We start from the raw sequence: 17,933 nt of genomic DNA on the forward strand, positions 1-17,933 counted from the left end.
TTATTTTATAAATATTGCAGCTATATAATATGTAAAAAATATAAAGTAATATTCATCTTAAGATTATACAATTGAGGTCTTGCTTGCAATGCTTCCATTTTGGAAGAAAGTTACTTTTTCCTTTTGATAATCCCCTCATATTTTTTCCGTTGACTCTGAATGCTTAATGTACTTGATATTATTTAGTCCATGTGAGGCTTGACTGTTGATGGAATTTGAGAATTATTAGGTTGAGCGTATGCTTGCACAGGTAACACTGTCATCATGGGTACACAGAAGTAAAGAGCAATGATCTGGCATATGAGTAGAGTGATTTATTTGTCAAAAGCTGGCAATGCTTGTTGGATGTTTTGCCGGATTTTGATAGCATCAGTTTATTGTTTGCCTAATAGATAATTTAAATTCAAATAGGTTTTCCTAACTGAAATTTTGGGAAACATGAAGCAAATATAGGTATCCTTTTTTAGAAAATATGTATGACACTAAACTCTAATGAACATTGCAGTGTAAGACGTTTCTGGTGCTGATTCTGAGCAGGTGCTTCATTGGAAAATAGCACAAAAACCTAAAGTTATCCCCTCCCTTTTTTTCCCCAAGACACATCATCTATTATGGCATGGGACACATAGTAGATTTTCAATAAAGACCAATTGATTGATTGATATATGGATCTGAGATGAATAAGGAGTGACCTGTATAAGGAGATTGGAAAATAAGTAATATTATTAATAAGTGTTGGGTTTTTTTTCCTCTGCAGGTTTTTGTCATTTGTTGCAGGGACAGTGTGTGAGATTGGCAAGCCTGAAATGCAACAAAAAATAAATTCATTCCTTGAAAGAGAAGGAATAGAGAAAACTGCAGAAAGATTGCAAACAACAGTACACACCTTACAGGTCATCATAGATGGTCTCAGCCAGCCTGAGAGCTTTGACTTTCGAACAGGTAAACGATTGAACTTGAATAACAGCACCTTTCACGTGCGTAGCTCACAATAATCCTAAACCATTGGATTCTCCATTCTCCCATTCTATCCATGAGAAAACTAAAGCGTAGTGACCTTCCTTCAAAGTCATTGCAGCTAGTTAGTATCCAAAGCCGAAGCTAAAAGCCCGATCTCCAGAACCCTTGTCCCAGGTTTATTTCCCATCACACTAGACTAAGTGCATCATGCATGTGCTGGCATGTGCATGGAGGCACTCATTCTTCATGATCCTTTTGTAAACTGTTTTTACCTCATAAGAGTTAGAAGGCCAAGGTAAAGCATTCGATTCACAAACTAAAGTGAATCTTCTCCCTAAATTACAGCCTTCCAAGTTCCTGGGTTCTATGTCAATGCACACATTGAACAAATAAGATACTATCTCTCTGTTGATTCTCCTTCTAACTAAAAGTCTCTCAGCTTTCAGCACAGGTAGATGGTGAGGGAAGTATAACAGCCATAGTTGTTGAGAGCAATGACCCGGTGAGAAGGAATTAAGGTATCAAATGGCCTACTTCCCAAGGAAATTTGAATAGGAAGCCCTTAGATTTAAATGAGTCTGTGCTTGTCTCACACCAGTTTTATGATACCATGTTAGGGCTTGGCTCTTTGCATTCTGTGTTGGGCTGTGTTGAGGTGGTTTCTTTGAAAAGGTTTAAGGGAATTTGTGCTAACCCAGCAAGTTCAATGCACCATTCCCTCAACTGTTGTGTAAGTTGGAAATTAATTTTAAGGTTGGAGAAAAATAAAATGAAACATACAGTAAGACCTATGCCAGAAATGCAGGAGTAGAAGCCTCTGTGTGGTCCATCCAAAGTGAATATTTCACTAGACAAATCCATCTCCCTTTGCAGATATTCTTATGTGTGAATTCCACCTAGGTGTTATCTAGCAGGAATACTAAGTGAGCAGTGGTTTTCAAGCACGGTGGGATTTGAGGGTGCTATGCCTAGAACCACTACATTAGAGGGTTGGCAAATATGCTCTGTACTGGCTTTTCTTGTCCATCTTATTTTTCGGTCTTGGTGTTGATTGCTCCATTATCCCAGTTACACTGTAGACTCAGAGCAAAGATCAGTACTCAAATTATATAGTTCAGTTAAACAACCAACAGCTAAGTTGGTCCTTACCTGTTTGAGCAGAAACAGATGCACCTGGGCTCGCAACTGAGCTTACCAGTTACTGCAGTGTTTATCATTGTGACAAGTGAAATTTCAAATAAATCTCTTTGAAACAAACTTTTGCCCTAGAGTAAGTCACAGTTTCCTAGATGTCTGAGAACTTTCGTTTTAATACTAAAAACATCCCCAGGAAGGAGGGCAGACAGTCTTACTTTTGAAGAGGCAGATAGTATTTTGGATGTTTCTGTATTACAGTATTTATGCTACATCTCTTTTCTTTTCTCCATTTTCTCAAAATTATTTCCTTTCTTGCCTCATTCTTTCTTCATACTCATTCTGTCTTCTGTTTTCCCAGTGACATAATCAGTTCTATTTTATTAACACTCTGGTTGCTAGTTTCCATAATTGGGTTCATCAGAGGCATCCAGGTGACAGGGGACTGAATATGTAGCCTTGGCAATCAAAGTGTTAAAGTTTGCCTGGTACATGGAGGATTTCTGATTTCTCAGTGTCCCCGGCTGTCTTCAGAAACATGTTAAGTAGTTCTTGACTCTGATTTTCCATGCAAAATTAAACTAAGCAGCTGATCAGGAACCCTTGGGGAATCTGTAGCAGCTGGACCTCTGTAAGAAAGAAGGGGGAAAAAAAGTTTCTAAGCATAAAAACGATGCCTATGGGGCCTCAGAGACCATCCTACCTCTGACCCTGATCAACAACTTAGTTTCACCTTGCTTTGACCCAGTTCTTGCCCAGTGTAATGGTGCATTCAGTGGGTTTTTTGTTTTTGGAATTCACTGTTGCAGCATCAGGTGGAATTCTACACAGTCAATTCCAATGTTAACTTATTGCTTTTTTATGAAGAAAATGAGATTTCAGGTTTAAAGAGGGTTTTTGTTTTGTTTTAAAGGCAAAACGTGAATTTTTTAAAAAGGTTGATTTCAGTGTGGTTGGGCTGGGGGAGGGGAACCAAGAGGTGACCAGTTGTTAATACAAATGTAAAGGATAGCTTCAATAAGTAATCAGGATAAAGGCAACAGCTGTGGAGGAAAAGGAAATGGAATGGGCGGAGGGGAAAATGAGGTCTTAGTAAAAGGAGATTGGAGCATAGAATGTGTTCTTTGTTATTAGAATCAACATTCAGTAATCCTAGGAAAGCGGGCCAAGGGGAGCATGGGTAAATGGGTAAATAGAATCCACAGATAATCCAAAAGCCCGGTTTAAATTGTGAGTTGTAACCTTCTCCACCATAAAACATTTGTTGTTGTTTTTGTTTTGTTTTAACTAAAGCCATAATGATTCCTTGGCAGGCTTTGTGCCTACCTTTGGGTGTGTAGTGTTAATGAACAGAGAAATGTACTGGAGCGAGCAAGGGAAGAGGGCTGTAAGGAACTTGAGAACAGAGATCTATGCTTCATCTTTGTCTCTCAAGCACCCAGCGGAGTGCCTGGCCAGGAGGTGATAATAGGGGTTAATAAATGTTGTATGAATTGAATTGAAAGAGGAGAAAGGAGATGAGGAGCTGATCTGGGTTTCTGAGCAATAGATAATCAAGAATACATAAATTTTGATTGGATAAATATATTCAAAGTGGATAGGAATTGATCCTTGAGTTCAAAATTTATGGGGAGAAGTGAGAAGACCATTTCAATTTCATCCACATTTGACTAAACATTTATGTATGTTCTACCCCCTTTAAACAGTTTGAGAATTCAGGTACTGAGGGAAAAACTCCCAATCTTCTATCTCCGAGGGTCTTATTTTCTCAGTGTTTGTGACTTAGCCTTGCATATTCATTGAACAAATATACTTTCTCATCACCTCCTCATAAGGAAGAAAATAAGACTCTCTAATCTAAAATTTAGTCCTTATATATAGTGCTAATGTTTACATGCTAGCAAGGTAGAATTTGAGGAGAAGGAAATGTCTGAGTAAATTTTCTTGAATTGTTTCTGCTTGGCACATTGCTGTTTCTCCAACTAGGATGCCTTTTGTCTGAAGGCAGGCCTGTGTCTTCAGCTCCTTTTACGTCCCCCCTCAATGCTTAATACTGGCCTGGGCACACAATCGATACATAGTCCATACTTACTCACTAAGCTATGTTGTGTCTAACAGTGCTTTATTATTTACGCAAACTGTCTTTTTTTCCCCTTTCCTTGTAGATTTCGATAAACCTGATTTCAAGAGAAGCATAGTCTGCTTGGAAGACCTGCAGGTTGGGACAGTTCTTACAGGCAAAGTCGAGAATGCCACCCTATTTGGAATTTTTGTGGATATAGGAGTGGGGAGATCAGGGCTGATTCCCATACGAAATGTGACAGAAGCAAAACTTTCTAAGACGAAGAAGAGAAGGAGTCTTGGGCTGGGCCCTGGAGAAAGAGTGGAAGTCCAAGTACTCAACATTGACATTCCCCGATCTCGGATTACTCTGGACCTCATTCGGGTGTTGTGAGTGTGCCACTGGTGGCCAAACACTGATTTTTATTCCCTCATTTCTACAGTTTGGCAAGAATAAGTCAGATGTTTGTGAGCTCTAGATAGCAGATGAGAAAGAATTCACTTAATATCAGAAGTATTTTCCAAACACTTTCCTTATTATTCCTTCTGGATAAATAGAGAGCTAACGGTTTGATTTCTTTTCCCCTTAAAAAAAGCAACTAATAGACATCTTTATTTGGCTTTATGTAGTAATGATTTTCTGACCAAAATTTTATTTTTTATATCTCATCTTTGACTCCTTTTGCATTTTGTATAATAGATTGTTTCATTTCTACTTGCCAGCATGCCTTGCTGGATTTGTATGAACTATCTTCTTGATTTAAATTGTACAATTTTTCTAGACAGTAGGTTTGGCAGTACTTAATCCTCTCTTTTTATAGATTTTTTTTTAAAAATCAGGCCTTTTGGACTTGACTCATGATTTTCCTTTGCCAGGCAAGCCAGAGATATCCCAATAAAACAGATCCTGATGTGTTCATAACCATCAAGTGAATAGCTCAGACTCTTTCTCAGAAGGATATATGTATTGATCCCTACAATAAAATTTTGTGGCTAGTGATCTTGTTTTTGCTATGTTGATTCAGTGAATGATCTAAGAGTCAATCTTGATTAAAGAAGATGTGGCACATATTCATACAACTTTCATATAAGCCAACTAACTGTGCCTTCGGGGAAAAGGGAAGCCTCTATTAATTTGTAGAATGACTTTCTGTTTGACTTATCACAGAAAGGCATATTCTTTCTTAAGCATTAAGATCAAACTCCAGATGGGGATAGAAATGGCCTGCCTAAAGATTCAATGCAGATCGGGTGTGAAGGGGCAAGAAAAACAAGTAGATGAAGCCAGTCCTCTTAACTCTGTTTTTATTCAGTGGAGATGGTAAATATTAGCATGACCATACCGGGTAAAAATGATTTAAACAGAGACCACACTGGACAGGTATCTTGTCCATTCTGGCTGCTGTGGTTCATTTCCCTGGTGGAGTCATTTGCATGACTGAATGAGTGCCTGGTTTTCTTCCTGTGTAGTGAGTGGATGGTTGCTAAAGAGGGTGACCAATCCTGCTGGTTTGCCTGGGACAGTCAGTCCTGGTAAACGCTCATTGTCCTGGAATAATTTTTAATAGTGCCACTTTTTATTTCCAAAGTGCCCCATTTTGGATAATAAATCATATGATCACCTTAATAGTAACAGTCCCTTACAAAGTGGTAAATCGGACTGTGTTTATTGACAGTTCTGACTGGTAGTTTATTCTTCTTGAAATATGCAGCCTTCCAACCAGTATATGTAGATATTTTTAATAAGTGGGTTCCTTAAAAGTTGTATAACTCAGCTCCTGTTTGCCTGATAATTTCATTTCTGAAATGCTTTTTCTCTCTTACTGGTCTTCAATTGACAACGGATCTTAATGTTGTAACTTTAAGTTGACCTTCCCGTTCACTCCTCCCAGTTCCTAGTTTGTAGATCAGTGACGAGTGATGTGCACCTGAAGAATTTTATTCTGAAGCATGCAATGTAATTTCAAGCAAATGCTTTTTTGGAAAATTGAGGTATAATTGGCATATGACATTATATTATTTTCAGGTATTCAGCATAATGATCTGATATTTGTATATATTGCAAAATGATCACCACATATAGTCAAACAAATGCTTTGGGGGAAAAGGCCTTCTTCCTGGGCACTTTGAATACAGGAACAGAGCAGTCGACAGTATGAAGCAGCTCTGTTGACCTGGTAGCTAAGCCCTTGAGGACACAAGGAGGACTTGATATTGCACTGGGTTGCATGATTTGCCCTGTTCAGCCCAAACATGGTGGTGCTCTATAAGGTGTAGGCTGGGTGAAGAGAGGCACATCTCATTATCTTGTAACCCCAGAATGTAGCATGGTGCTTGGTGGTCAGTATGTTCAACTAGTTCTAGTCCCTATTCTACCAATAATCTACAGTGTGCCTTTGAGTTAGTACTCTACTTCTCTGGGCCTCCATTTCCCAAGTTTAAAATGGAGATGATAAAAAAGCATTCATTTTTCCAGATTGTGTTAGTGGTCTCCTTTGTGCCAGGCATTGTGCTAAACACTGACCATACAATTATGATAGAGAAATAGAGATTATCCCTGCCCTTATGGAGCTTGAAGTTTATTGAGGAAGAAAGAATCATTAATCAAAAAATCATATAAAAATATAAAATTAGTGCTTCCCTGGTGGCCCAGTGGTTGAGAGTCCGCCTGCCGATGCAGGGGACGCGGGTTCGTGCCCCGGTCCGGGAAGATCCCACATGCCACGGAGCGGCTGGGCCTGTGAGCCATGGCCGCTGAGCCTGCACGTCTGGAGCCTGTGCTCCGCAACGGGAGAGACCACAACAGTGAGAGGCCCGTGTACCGCAAAAAAAAAAAAAAAAAATATATATATATATATATATATATATATATATATATATAATTACAAGCATGATAAGCAGTATAATGATGACAGCATATTATAGATGGATTGACCTATTCAGAAAAGTCAGAAAATGTTTCATTGGGGTTTAACTGAGATATGAAAAAATGACTGGAATTTAACTGGGACAAATGTTTCATTGACCTTAACAAGAGTTTTTTCTGATAAATGGTGGAGGTGAGAGCCTCACTGGAGTGGGTTTAAGAGAGAATAGGAGGAGTTAGATTGGAAATACTGGATATAGGTAATTTTTTCAGGAAGTTTTGCTGCAAAGGAAAAAGAGAAAAGAGTGACTGGAAGGGGGAAATGGAGTCCAGGGAGAGTTTTTGTATTTATTTTAAAAACAGAAGAAATAATAATATATGCAAATGGAAAGGATCCAGGAAAATTTGATACAGGAGACAAAGAGGAGAATTACTGGAATGAGGTCACTGAGTGGAGGAGATTGGATAGAATCTAGTGCACAAGTGATTGGTCTAAGATAGGGATACAAAGACTTCATCCATATTAAAAGAGAGAAGATTGAATATGTGGGCACAGATGCAGGAAGGAAGATAGATGATGGGTGCTCATGGAAGGTCTCTTGGTACTGCCTCTGTTTTTCTTACTGAAATATAAAAGAAGATTGAGACCAAAGATCAGAGCAAAAAGGAGTTGAAAGTTCGAGAAGAAAAGAAAAGGTAAGAAAAAAGTGAAAAACCTAGGGAAACAGAGTATGATTTCCAGGCCATGTTCAATGTTCTACCAGTAGTGATCAATTGAATGTAAGATCAGCTTTGTTATATATTTCTTCATCCAAATCAACTCTGTGGTACAGGTACAGATTAGGTGGAGAGATGGATCTAACCAGGTTTGGAAGTTTGCCAAATGAATACAATAGAAAGAAGGGCAAGGAAGTTGAGGCATGTGAACAGTGAAATTACTGAACACAGAATTTAAGCCCAATAAGAAGAAAAGTAAGAATATGAGGGGAAAGTGAGGAGTAGTGAGAAAGAATAGGATTGGTGGATTTTAGGTCCTGATGGAGCAAGTGTTATAGTGGGAATAATAGAGGGTATAATGGATGGGAAAGAGTGGTTGTCAAAAGATGGATGCTTATTAACTCTGAAATTACAGTTTGGGGAGTGGTTTTGTAACAATGGGTAGGGCATGGTAGGGGGACAAGGATATGCTCATTAGAGAAGAGGAAGTGAAAGAACTGAGAATTCAGGATTATCTATATGTGCAATGATTTTTGGAGACTGTCGCAGTAATGCAGGTATAAAGTAATGGTGACTTGGACCAGAATGTTAGTGTTAGAAAAGGTGAGAAGTGGTGGGATTCCGGATACAGTTCAAAGGTAAAGGTATAGTCAAACAGGGTTTCCTGGGGTATTGGATGTAAGATGTGAGACACACAGGAGTCTAGGATGGTTTGGGGCCTAAGGAACCAGAAGGATGAAATTGTTATCTACTAAGATAGGAGGGAAGTTTTGGTGAAAAAGTTCATTTTGGACAGGTTAAATTTGAGATATTCATTAGGCATCTGAGTGGAAACGACAGGTAGACAATTGGCTATTTCAGTCTGAAGTTCAGGAGAGAAGGCTGGACTGGAGACGTAAATGGGTAGTCAGCAGTGTATAACTGTACTTACAGCTATGAGACTGTTTAAGATCACCAATGGAATGAGTAGAAATAATACGGAGGAGAGAGAGATCCAAGAGCTGGGTTGTTGGAAATCTCAGACACTCAGCTATAAATTCTTTGACCATCTCTGTAGGGGCAGGGATTTTGTCTTGTTGTGGTACAGTCTCCTAGATGTATATTCAGAATTCTCCCCTTCTTCCTTACTAAGGGAATTCTCATTTGAGGGGAGCAATAATGTGACTAGTGGATGTGGATGTGGCCCTGTGATATAGCTCTGGCTAGAGAGTGTAGGCAAAAGCCATGGGGTGAGGTTCTAGGAAGGCTAGAAAGAGTTGGGGGGGTCAGGCTCAACTATTATGCTGTTTTTATCCTTTGCCCTGGCCCTCCTTCCTGCTTGGAGTGCACATAGAATGTGGAAGTCCTGGAGGGACTTGCTATCTAGTGCATCTCCAGCACTAGATAGCAACTGCTGAACAGAAAGACAGAAAGTTCCTGAATCCATCTTGGCATTGTGGAGGCACTAAAGCAGCCTTGAACTAACTGCCTACTCTGGACTTCACACTATGTGAGAAAAACAAGAGCTTCATATATTCATTTCAGCTATTGGGGGGCGAACGGAGGTTTACAGAAAAATGTATTCCCTAATACACATTTGTGCTGTACCCTACCCCCTCTACATATAAAAATACTTGGCATGTGATAGGTACTCACCGAATGTTGATTGAGTGGATGAATAAATAGCTAATAAAAGAGTTCAATAAAATGGTTAAATATAAAATAAGTGTTCAGAAAATCCAGTTTTCCTTAACCATGTTAGACAATATGATGGAATAAATGGTTCCTATATACTACAGCACCACACTATAAAATATCTAAAATAGGGCTTCCCTGGTGGCACAGTGGTTAAGAATCCACCTGCCAATGCAGGGGACACGGGTTCAAGCCCTGGTCCGGGAGGATCCCACATGCCGCGGAGCAACTAAGCCCGTGCGCCACAACTACTGAGCCTGCACTCTAGAGCCTGTGAGCCACAGCTACTGAGCCCGCATGCCACAATTACTGAAGCCCACGCACCTAGAGCCCGTGCTCCACAAAAAGAGAAGCCACCACAATGAGAAGCCTGCACACCGCAATAAAGACCCAATGCAGCCAAAAATTAATTAATTGATTGATTGATTGACTGATTGAAAAATCTAAAAATGGGCTTCCCTGGTGACACAGTGGTTGAGAGTCCACCTGCCAATGCAGGGGACACGGGTTCGTGCCCCGGTCCAGGAAGATCCCACGTGCCGCGGAGCGGCTGGGCCTATGAGCCATGGCTGCTAAGCCTGTGCGTCCGGAGCCTGTGCTCTGCAACGGGAGAGGCCACAACAGTGAGAGGCCCGTGTACTGCAAAAAAAAAAAAAAAAAATCTAAAAATAATCTAATAAGCAATGTGCAAGATTAATATGAAGAAAAATTATAAAACTTTACTATTGAATATGAAATAAAAGCAGAATATGTTAAAGTGTACTGTGTTCCTAGACTGGAAGACATGATATTGTAGAAAGGTCAGTCCTCCAAAAATTATCATATCTGGATAGATAGATAGATAAATATGGATAGATACAGATATAGATGTAGGTATATCTACTTTTGCCAAAATTTCAATCATTTCAATCAACTTTGCTTTTTGTTTGTATGTTTGTTTATTCAAACTTAAACTAAAAATTAAAGTTATTTGGAAGAGTGTGAAAAAGGTCAAATCAATATCTTAAAGGAATAATTGAGGTGGATGATATGGGGGAATTTGTCCTGTCAGATATTAAAGTATACGCAAAAGCTTCTGTCATTTAAATAGTGTCGTACTAGCACAGGAATAGATAAACAGAAGAGTGGAATAAGCAGAGAATTTAAAATCAATGGGAATTTAATATATGTTAAAAGTGGCATTCCAGATTGGGGCAAAATCATATTGCCACACTAACACAAAAATTAGTTCCAGATGAATTAAACATAAATAAAATTTTAAAAGAACTACAAACAAACATAGAAGGGCTTTGAGAACTGACTAAATATCCATGTTTTTGGCACACAAGAAAAAATAGAGGAAACATGGGCCTATAGACCTAAAAGTTCCATTCAGAAGACATTCGTTGGACACCTCCTATGAGACCCTGTGCCAGGTGCTGGGGATGAAAGATGAATATGGTATCTTGATGATGTCTGTAGCCTAGAGGAGTTGGAATTTAAGCTGCAGCAAAGAATATCTTAAGTTAAATATCATGGGCATTTTGGAGATAAACCTGGATGCTATCTACTTCAGAATATAGTGTCATCCCATCTCATTTGTAGCCACAAGACCCTTTTGGAATGCTTGGTTTTGGATTAATGGAGTGCTTGTGTTGAGGGTGTCTATACATCTAACCCTGACCTCAGAGTTAGCACTTGTGTTAAAATTGGAGATGGAAAGAAAGGACAGGATGGAAAAACCAAAAATATATTTAGTTGATCTTTTTATTTTGGCTTCCTGCCTAAAATCAGACATAATGAGTTGAATTTAAATAACAGATCATGGAGAACTCCTGAATGACTGGGCTTATTGCCAAAGCAGTCCATTCCACAGGAAGAAAGATATAGATTTCTTCCCACTCACTCATTTTACATGGTGAGGATGATTCTGTGCATGATGACTGCATTTATTATTTAGAGGGAGAGTGGGATAAACAGACTCTTGTCCTGTCAGTATTAAAAATTACCTTTTTAGAAATTAATTTAAAAACCACCCCCAGAAAATATTTGCTATTTTCTTACCTCATATCAAGAATCTAAATAAGGATTGCAGTATCCCCCCACTAAATATTTTTTAAAGAAAAAAGTCTAACCCTGAAGAAAGAAAATAAATTATTTATCTAAATACTACAGGGAAACCTCTCAGGTAGCAGAGAATTTGTCACAACTATATATAGCTCATCTAATGTGACAGGTCTGAAATGTTATGTAGCGCAAACCTACAGAAAAAGTTAGATACAGTGGTAAAGGAAGAGATGGGGTGAGGGAGGGGAGAAAAAAGCATTGGAATAGCCCAGCTTTGTTTTGTCTCAAGTTTCAAGTCTTGTTTTATCCAAGCAATTAGGCCAAGTATAAGTCTGCAGATTTGTTGCAGTATTTTTTTTGCAAAAGCAGTCAAGTAACGGAAGAATGAAAGCCTGCTACTGAACGCGGCCCACTTCTGACAAACTTTCCACATACTATGACCAGGTCTACAATAACTCGGGAAATTTCCTCAAGGGAGCAAGCTTTTGGTTGCCTTTCTCCCATCCCAGTGGCTGGTTATTTGATCATTTGACATCTGCCCGTCTCCTTCCCAGGTTTAAGTCTCTTGGCAATGAAAGAGAAGGTGGCACCAGTGAAAGTCAAACCTAACGTTTGTTCAGATTCTTTGCTTCACAGGGTTAAAATGATTCCATGGAGCTAAAACTCAAAAGACCAATTGAGTCAAATTTGGTATAATTTGCTACTTCAATAACTAAAACAACTAAGTAAGATATACTGTCACTTTACCTGTAGTAACACCCACAAGAAACATCTGAAGTTATTTTTGGTCATTTTATTATAAATATATATATCTTTTTTTCCTGATTGAAAATACATATATTATAAAAAGTATAAATAATGAAATATAAAAGTTGGAAAATAAAAGTCCCTTGTCATTTGAGAAGTAGTCACCTTTTATAATTTACGTGTATCCTCAACCTTTTTCTATATATACACTCCTTCGTATATGAAGATTTTTTTAAAAATCAGGGTCAGATTATATATATATATATTCTATTTTTTACAATATGGCAGGCACATCTTTCCATATCATTACCCCCATATCTACCTTAATGTGTTTCATTGTAAGTGTTTGAACCACTGCAAACAGTGCCTTCCTATGGAGTTTCCGGCTGAGGAGGAGGCGAGTGAATCTGGGAGCCTCATAAACAGGTCCAGTACAGCCTCTGGAGCACTAGGACTGTGATTCCTCCAAACTAACTTAGCTTACATGATTCACTGCCTCATGAATTCACCGTCTCCCTCTTTTTCCCCTCTTATCCCTCAACACAGGCTCCCCAACCAGCTGTCAAGCAAGCCAGCCCCAGAACCTCCCCAGCCCTGGCCTCACAATTTATAGCAGCACCAGGTAACCTAGGTGCTAAAGAAACCTCTGTTTCTTTATTGTTTACAAGCCTCCCTTAGATTACTTCCCTCCCACCTAGATCTCTAAGAACACTGAGCAGAGACCACAAATCCATTAAAGAAAAAAGTAGAAATTCAGAGCAGTGGGGAGATCTCTCTGCCTCATGGGGAGTTTGGCTCCTGTGTGATTGATACTGGAAGCTGTTGGAGTTGAAAATGGATGTGAGTCAGGGACCAAGAAAACTAAAACTGACAATTAATTGGCCCTTAACCCATCACATCTTTTAAAGAGGAAAACATACCCTTGATGCCCCACCCCATCCCCAAGATAAAAACATCAAAAACCATAGGAGAGGATATGCAAAACCAGACTGTGTATGTCTAATTTGACAAGGGTTATTTAAAAATAAATTGCTCAAGGCAAAGCAAAGATGAAGAGAGTTCCTTTGAGCTTTGGCCAAGTCTTCACTAATAAAAGCTGCTGGCCCCAGTGAATAGAGCCAGGACCAAGGAAAATAGTCTGCAATCGAAAATTTGTCTCGGGAAACTTTACCTTGCTCTTTTTTGAGTTTTGCTTTTGGTAACAAATGAAGTATAATTCACCATTTAAAGGGTACAAATCAATGATTTTGAGTATATTGACAGAGTTCTGCAGCCATCACCACAATAAATTTTAGAATTTACTTTCATCACCCCAAGAAGAAAACCCTGTACCCATTATCAGTGGCTCCACACCTTCAGCACTAGGCAGCCACTGATCTACTTTCTGTCTGTATGGATTTGCCACTTCTGGACATTTCATGTAATTGGGATAATATAATATGTGGTCTTTTGTGACTGGCTTCTTTCACTTAGAATACTGTTTTCGGAGTTCATCCATGTTGTAGCATGCATCAGTACTTCATTTCTTTTCTTTTTTTTAACATCTTTATTGGAGTATAATTGCTTTACAATGTTGTGTTAGTTTCTGCTGTATAACAAAGTGAATCAGCTATATGTATACATATATCCCCATATCCCCTCCCTCTTGAGCCTCCCTCGCACCCTCCCTATCCCACCCCTCTAGGTGGTCACAAAGCACTGAGCTGATCTCCCTGTGCTATGCGGCTGCTTCCCACTAGCTCTCTGTTTTACATTTGGTAGTGTATAGATGTCCATGCCACTCTCTTACTTCGTCCCAGCTTACCCTTCCCCCTCCCCGTGTCCTCAAGTCCATTCTCTACTTCTGCATCTTTATTCCTGTCCTGCCCCTAGGTTCTTCAGAACCTTTTTTTTTTTTTTTTTTTTAGATTCCATATATATGTGCTAGCACGGTATTTGTTTTTCTCTTTCTGACTTACTTCACTCTGTATGACAGACTCGAGGTCCATCCACCTCACTACAAATAACTCAATTTCATTTCTTTTTATGACTGACTAATATTCCATTATATATACGTGCCACATCTTCTTCATCCATTCATCTGTCAGTGAACACTTAGATTGTGTCCATGTCCTGGCTATTATAAATAGTGCTGCAGTGAACATTGTGGTACATGTCTCTCTTTAATTATAGTTTTCTCAGGGTATATGCCCAGTATTGGGATTGCTGGGGCATATGGTAGTTGTATTTTTAAGGAACCTTCATACTGTTCTCCATAGTGGCTGTATCAATTTACATTGCCACCAACAGTACAAGAGGGTTCCCTTTTCTCCACACCCTCTCCAGCATTTATTGTTTCTAGATTTTTTGATGATGGCCATTCTGACTGGTGTGAGGTGATACCTCATTGTAGTTTTGATTTTTATTTCTCTAGTGATTAGTGATGTTGAGCATCCTTTCATGTGATTGTTGGCAATCTGTATATCTTCTTTGGAGAAATGTCTATTTAGGTCTTCTGCCCATTTTTGGATTGGGTTGTTTGGGTTTTTTTGTTTGTTTGTTTGTTTTTGTGGTATGCGGGCCTCTCACTGTTGTGGCCTCTCCCGTTGCGGAGCACAGGCTCCGGACGCGCAGGCCTAGCGGCCATGGCTCACGGGCTTAGTTGCTCCGCGGCATGTGGGATCTTCCCGGACCAGGGCACGAACCCGTGTCTCCTGCATCGGCAGGCGGATTCTCAACCACTGCGCCACCAGGGAAGCCCAGGTTGTTTGTTTTTTGACAGTGAGCTGCATGAGCTGTTTGTATATTTTGGAGATTAATCCTTTGTCAGTTGCTTCATTTGCAAATATTTTCTCCCATTCTGAGGGTTGCCTTTTCGTCTTGTTATGATTTCCTTTGCTGTGCAAAAGCTTTTAGGTTTCATTAGGTCCCATTTGTTTATTGTTGTTTTTATTTCCATTCCTCTAGGAGGTGGGTCAGAAAGGATCTGTGATTTATGTCATAGAGTGCTCTGCCGATGTTTTCCTCTAAGAGTTTTATAGTGTCTGACCTTACATTTAGGTCTTTAATCCATTTGGAGTTTATTTTTGTGTAGGGTGTTAAGAATTGTTCTAATTTCATTCTTTTCCATGTAGCTGTCCAGTTTTCCCAGCACCACTTATTGAAGAGGCTGTCTTTTCTCCATTGTATATTTGCCTCCTTTATCAAAGATAAGGTGACCATATGTGCGTGGGTATATCTCTGGGCTTTCTGTCCTGTTCCATTGATCTATATTTCTGTTTTTGTGCCAGTACCATACTGTCCTGATTACTGTAGCTTTGTGGTATAGTCTGAGGTCAGGGAACCTGATTCCTCCAGCTCTGTTTTTCTTTCTCAAGATTGCTTTGGCTATTCGGAGTCTTTTGTGTTTCCATACAAATTGTGAAATGTTTTGTTCTAGTTCTGTGTAAAATGCCATTGGTGGTTTGATATGGATTGCCTTGAATCTGTAGATTGCTTTGGGTAGTATAGTCATTTTCACCATGTTGATTCTGCTAATCCAAGGACATGGTATATCTGTCCATCTGTTTGTATCATCTTTAATTTCTTTCATCAGTGCCTTATAGTTTTCTTGTCTTTCTGTTGGGCAGGGCCACATCTGGTCGTGTGTTATGGGCTGTCTGTGACCTTATTATGACTTTAGGCAGCCTCTCTGCTAATGGATGGGATTGTGTTCCTGTCTTGCTAGTTGTTTGGCATGGGGCATCCAGCACTGGAGCTTGCCGGCCGTTGGGTGGAGCTGGGTCTTAGCGTTGAGACAGAGATCTCTGGGAGAGCTCTCGCCGATTTATATTACAAGGGCCTTGGAGGTCTGGGGTGGTCCAATGTCCTGAACTCATCTCTCCCACCTCAGAGGCTCAGGCCTGACACCAGGGCTGGAGACCAAGACCATGTCAGCCACACGGCTCAGAAGAAAAGGGAGAAAAAAAGAAAAAAATAAAATAAAATAATTAAAATTTTAAAAATAATTTTAAAAATGAAGAGAGCAACCAAACCAATAAACAAATCCACCAATGGTAACAAGCGCTAAAAACTAAACTAAGATAAACATAAAAATCATAAACAAATCAGTAGCAGACAGGAAACCGCAAGTCTACAGTTGCTCCCGAGGTCCACCAGCTCAATTTTGGGGTGATTCGTTGTCTATTCAGATATTCCACAGATACAGGGTACATGAGGTTGATTGGGGATTTAATCTGCCACTCCTGAGGCTGCAAGGAGATTTCCCTTTCTCTTCTTTGTTCGCACAGCTCCTGGGGTTCAGCTTTGCTTTTGGCCCCACCTCTGCTTGTAGGTCGCCCTCGGGCATCTGTGCCCTGCCCAGACAGGAGGGGCTTAAAGCAGCGGCTGATTAGGGCACTCTCGCTCACTCAGGCCAGGGGGAGGGAAGGTATACGGTAGTTACAATTGGAATGCGGGGTGAGCCTGTGGCAGCAGAGGCCAGCATGATGTTGCAACAGCTTGAGACGCGCTTTGTGTTCTTCCAGGGAAGTTGTCCCTGGATCATGGGATCGTGGCACTGGCAGGCTGCACAGGCTCCCCGATGGTGGGGGGTGGGGTGTTGTGGATAGTGACCTGTGCTTGCACATAGGATTCTTGGTGACAGCAGCGGTAGCATTAGCATTTCATGCCCATCTCTGGGGTCCAAGCTGAAAGCCACAGCTCACGCCTGCCTCTGGAGCTCGCTTAGGCGGTGCTCTGCCTTCTGTGGGCACATCCGTAAAACATGGGAGAGAAGTCTTTCCATTTATTTAAGTCTTCTTTAATTTCTTTCAACAATGTTTTGTTGTTTTCAGAGTTTAAGTTTTGTACTTCTTTTGTTAAATTTATTCCTAAGTATTTTATTCTTTTTGATGCAATAATAAATGGAATTGTTTTCTTGTACATATTCATTCTCTGAATGTTTGCTGCAAATGTATAGAAATACAATTGATTTTTTATATTGATTTGTATTTTGCAAACTTGCTGAACTCATTTATTACTTTTAATCGTTTTTTTAGTGAATTCATTAGGATTGTCTGTTGTAAGATCATGCCATCTGTGAATGCAGATAGTTTACTTCCTTTTCAATCTGAATTCCTTTTATATAATTTTCTTGCCTGATTATTCTGATTAGAACCTCCAGTACAATGTTGAATAAAAGTAGTGACAGTGGAATTCTTGTCTTGTTCCTGATCTTAAGGAGAAAGGAAGTATTCAGTCCTTTATCATTAAGTATGATTTAGTTGTGAGGTTTTTGTATTTGCCTTTTATCAGATTGATGAAGTTCCCTTGTATTCCTAGTTCTTTAATATTTTTATCCTGAAGGGTGTTGAATTCTATTAATATGGTGTATTACATTAATTAATTTTCAAGTGTTAAACCAATCTTGCATTCCTGGGATAACTTTCACTTGGTCATGGTGTATGTTATAGGTTGAATTTTGTCTCTGGAAAAATGTATATGTTGAAGTCCTAACTCCCAGTAGCACAGAATATGACCGTATTTGCAAAAAAGATCACTGAAGATGTAATTAAAGATGAGGTCATACTGAATTACAGTGGACCCTAATCTAATGTGACTGATGTCCTTATAAAAAGGAGAGATTTGGACACAGACATGCACACAGGGAGAATGTCAGTTGAAAATTGGAGTTACATTGCCACAAACCATGGAACTCTCAGAAGGTAGGAGAGAGACCTGGAGCAGATTCCTCAGAAGGAACCAATCC

At 39.6% G+C, this 17,933-nt stretch overlaps 1 protein-coding gene across 4 annotated transcripts in view; it reads left to right on the plus strand.

Moving 5' to 3' along the window:
* Positions 1-5,155, plus strand: part of SRBD1 (S1 RNA binding domain 1) — a 233,918-nt gene extending 228,763 nt beyond the window's left edge. For 2 of the 4 annotated variants that reach the window (XM_059078791.2, XM_059078792.2), the window contains exons 20-21: positions 758-942; positions 4,260-5,155. In XM_059078791.2, the coding sequence (XP_058934774.1) occupies positions 758-942; positions 4,260-4,549 (475 nt within the window). In that variant the 3' untranslated portion in view covers positions 4,550-5,155. The remainder of the gene's footprint in view (positions 1-757; positions 943-4,259) is intronic. The other 2 variants (XM_067007652.1, XM_067007653.1) reach the window with 1 other exon arrangement.
* The last annotated feature ends 12,778 nt before the right edge of the window (positions 5,156-17,933 follow it).

Source organism: Kogia breviceps, chromosome 11, assembly GCF_026419965.1.
Source record: "Kogia breviceps isolate mKogBre1 chromosome 11, mKogBre1 haplotype 1, whole genome shotgun sequence".
In the NCBI taxonomy this organism is placed as follows: domain Eukaryota; kingdom Metazoa; phylum Chordata; class Mammalia; order Artiodactyla; family Physeteridae; genus Kogia; species Kogia breviceps.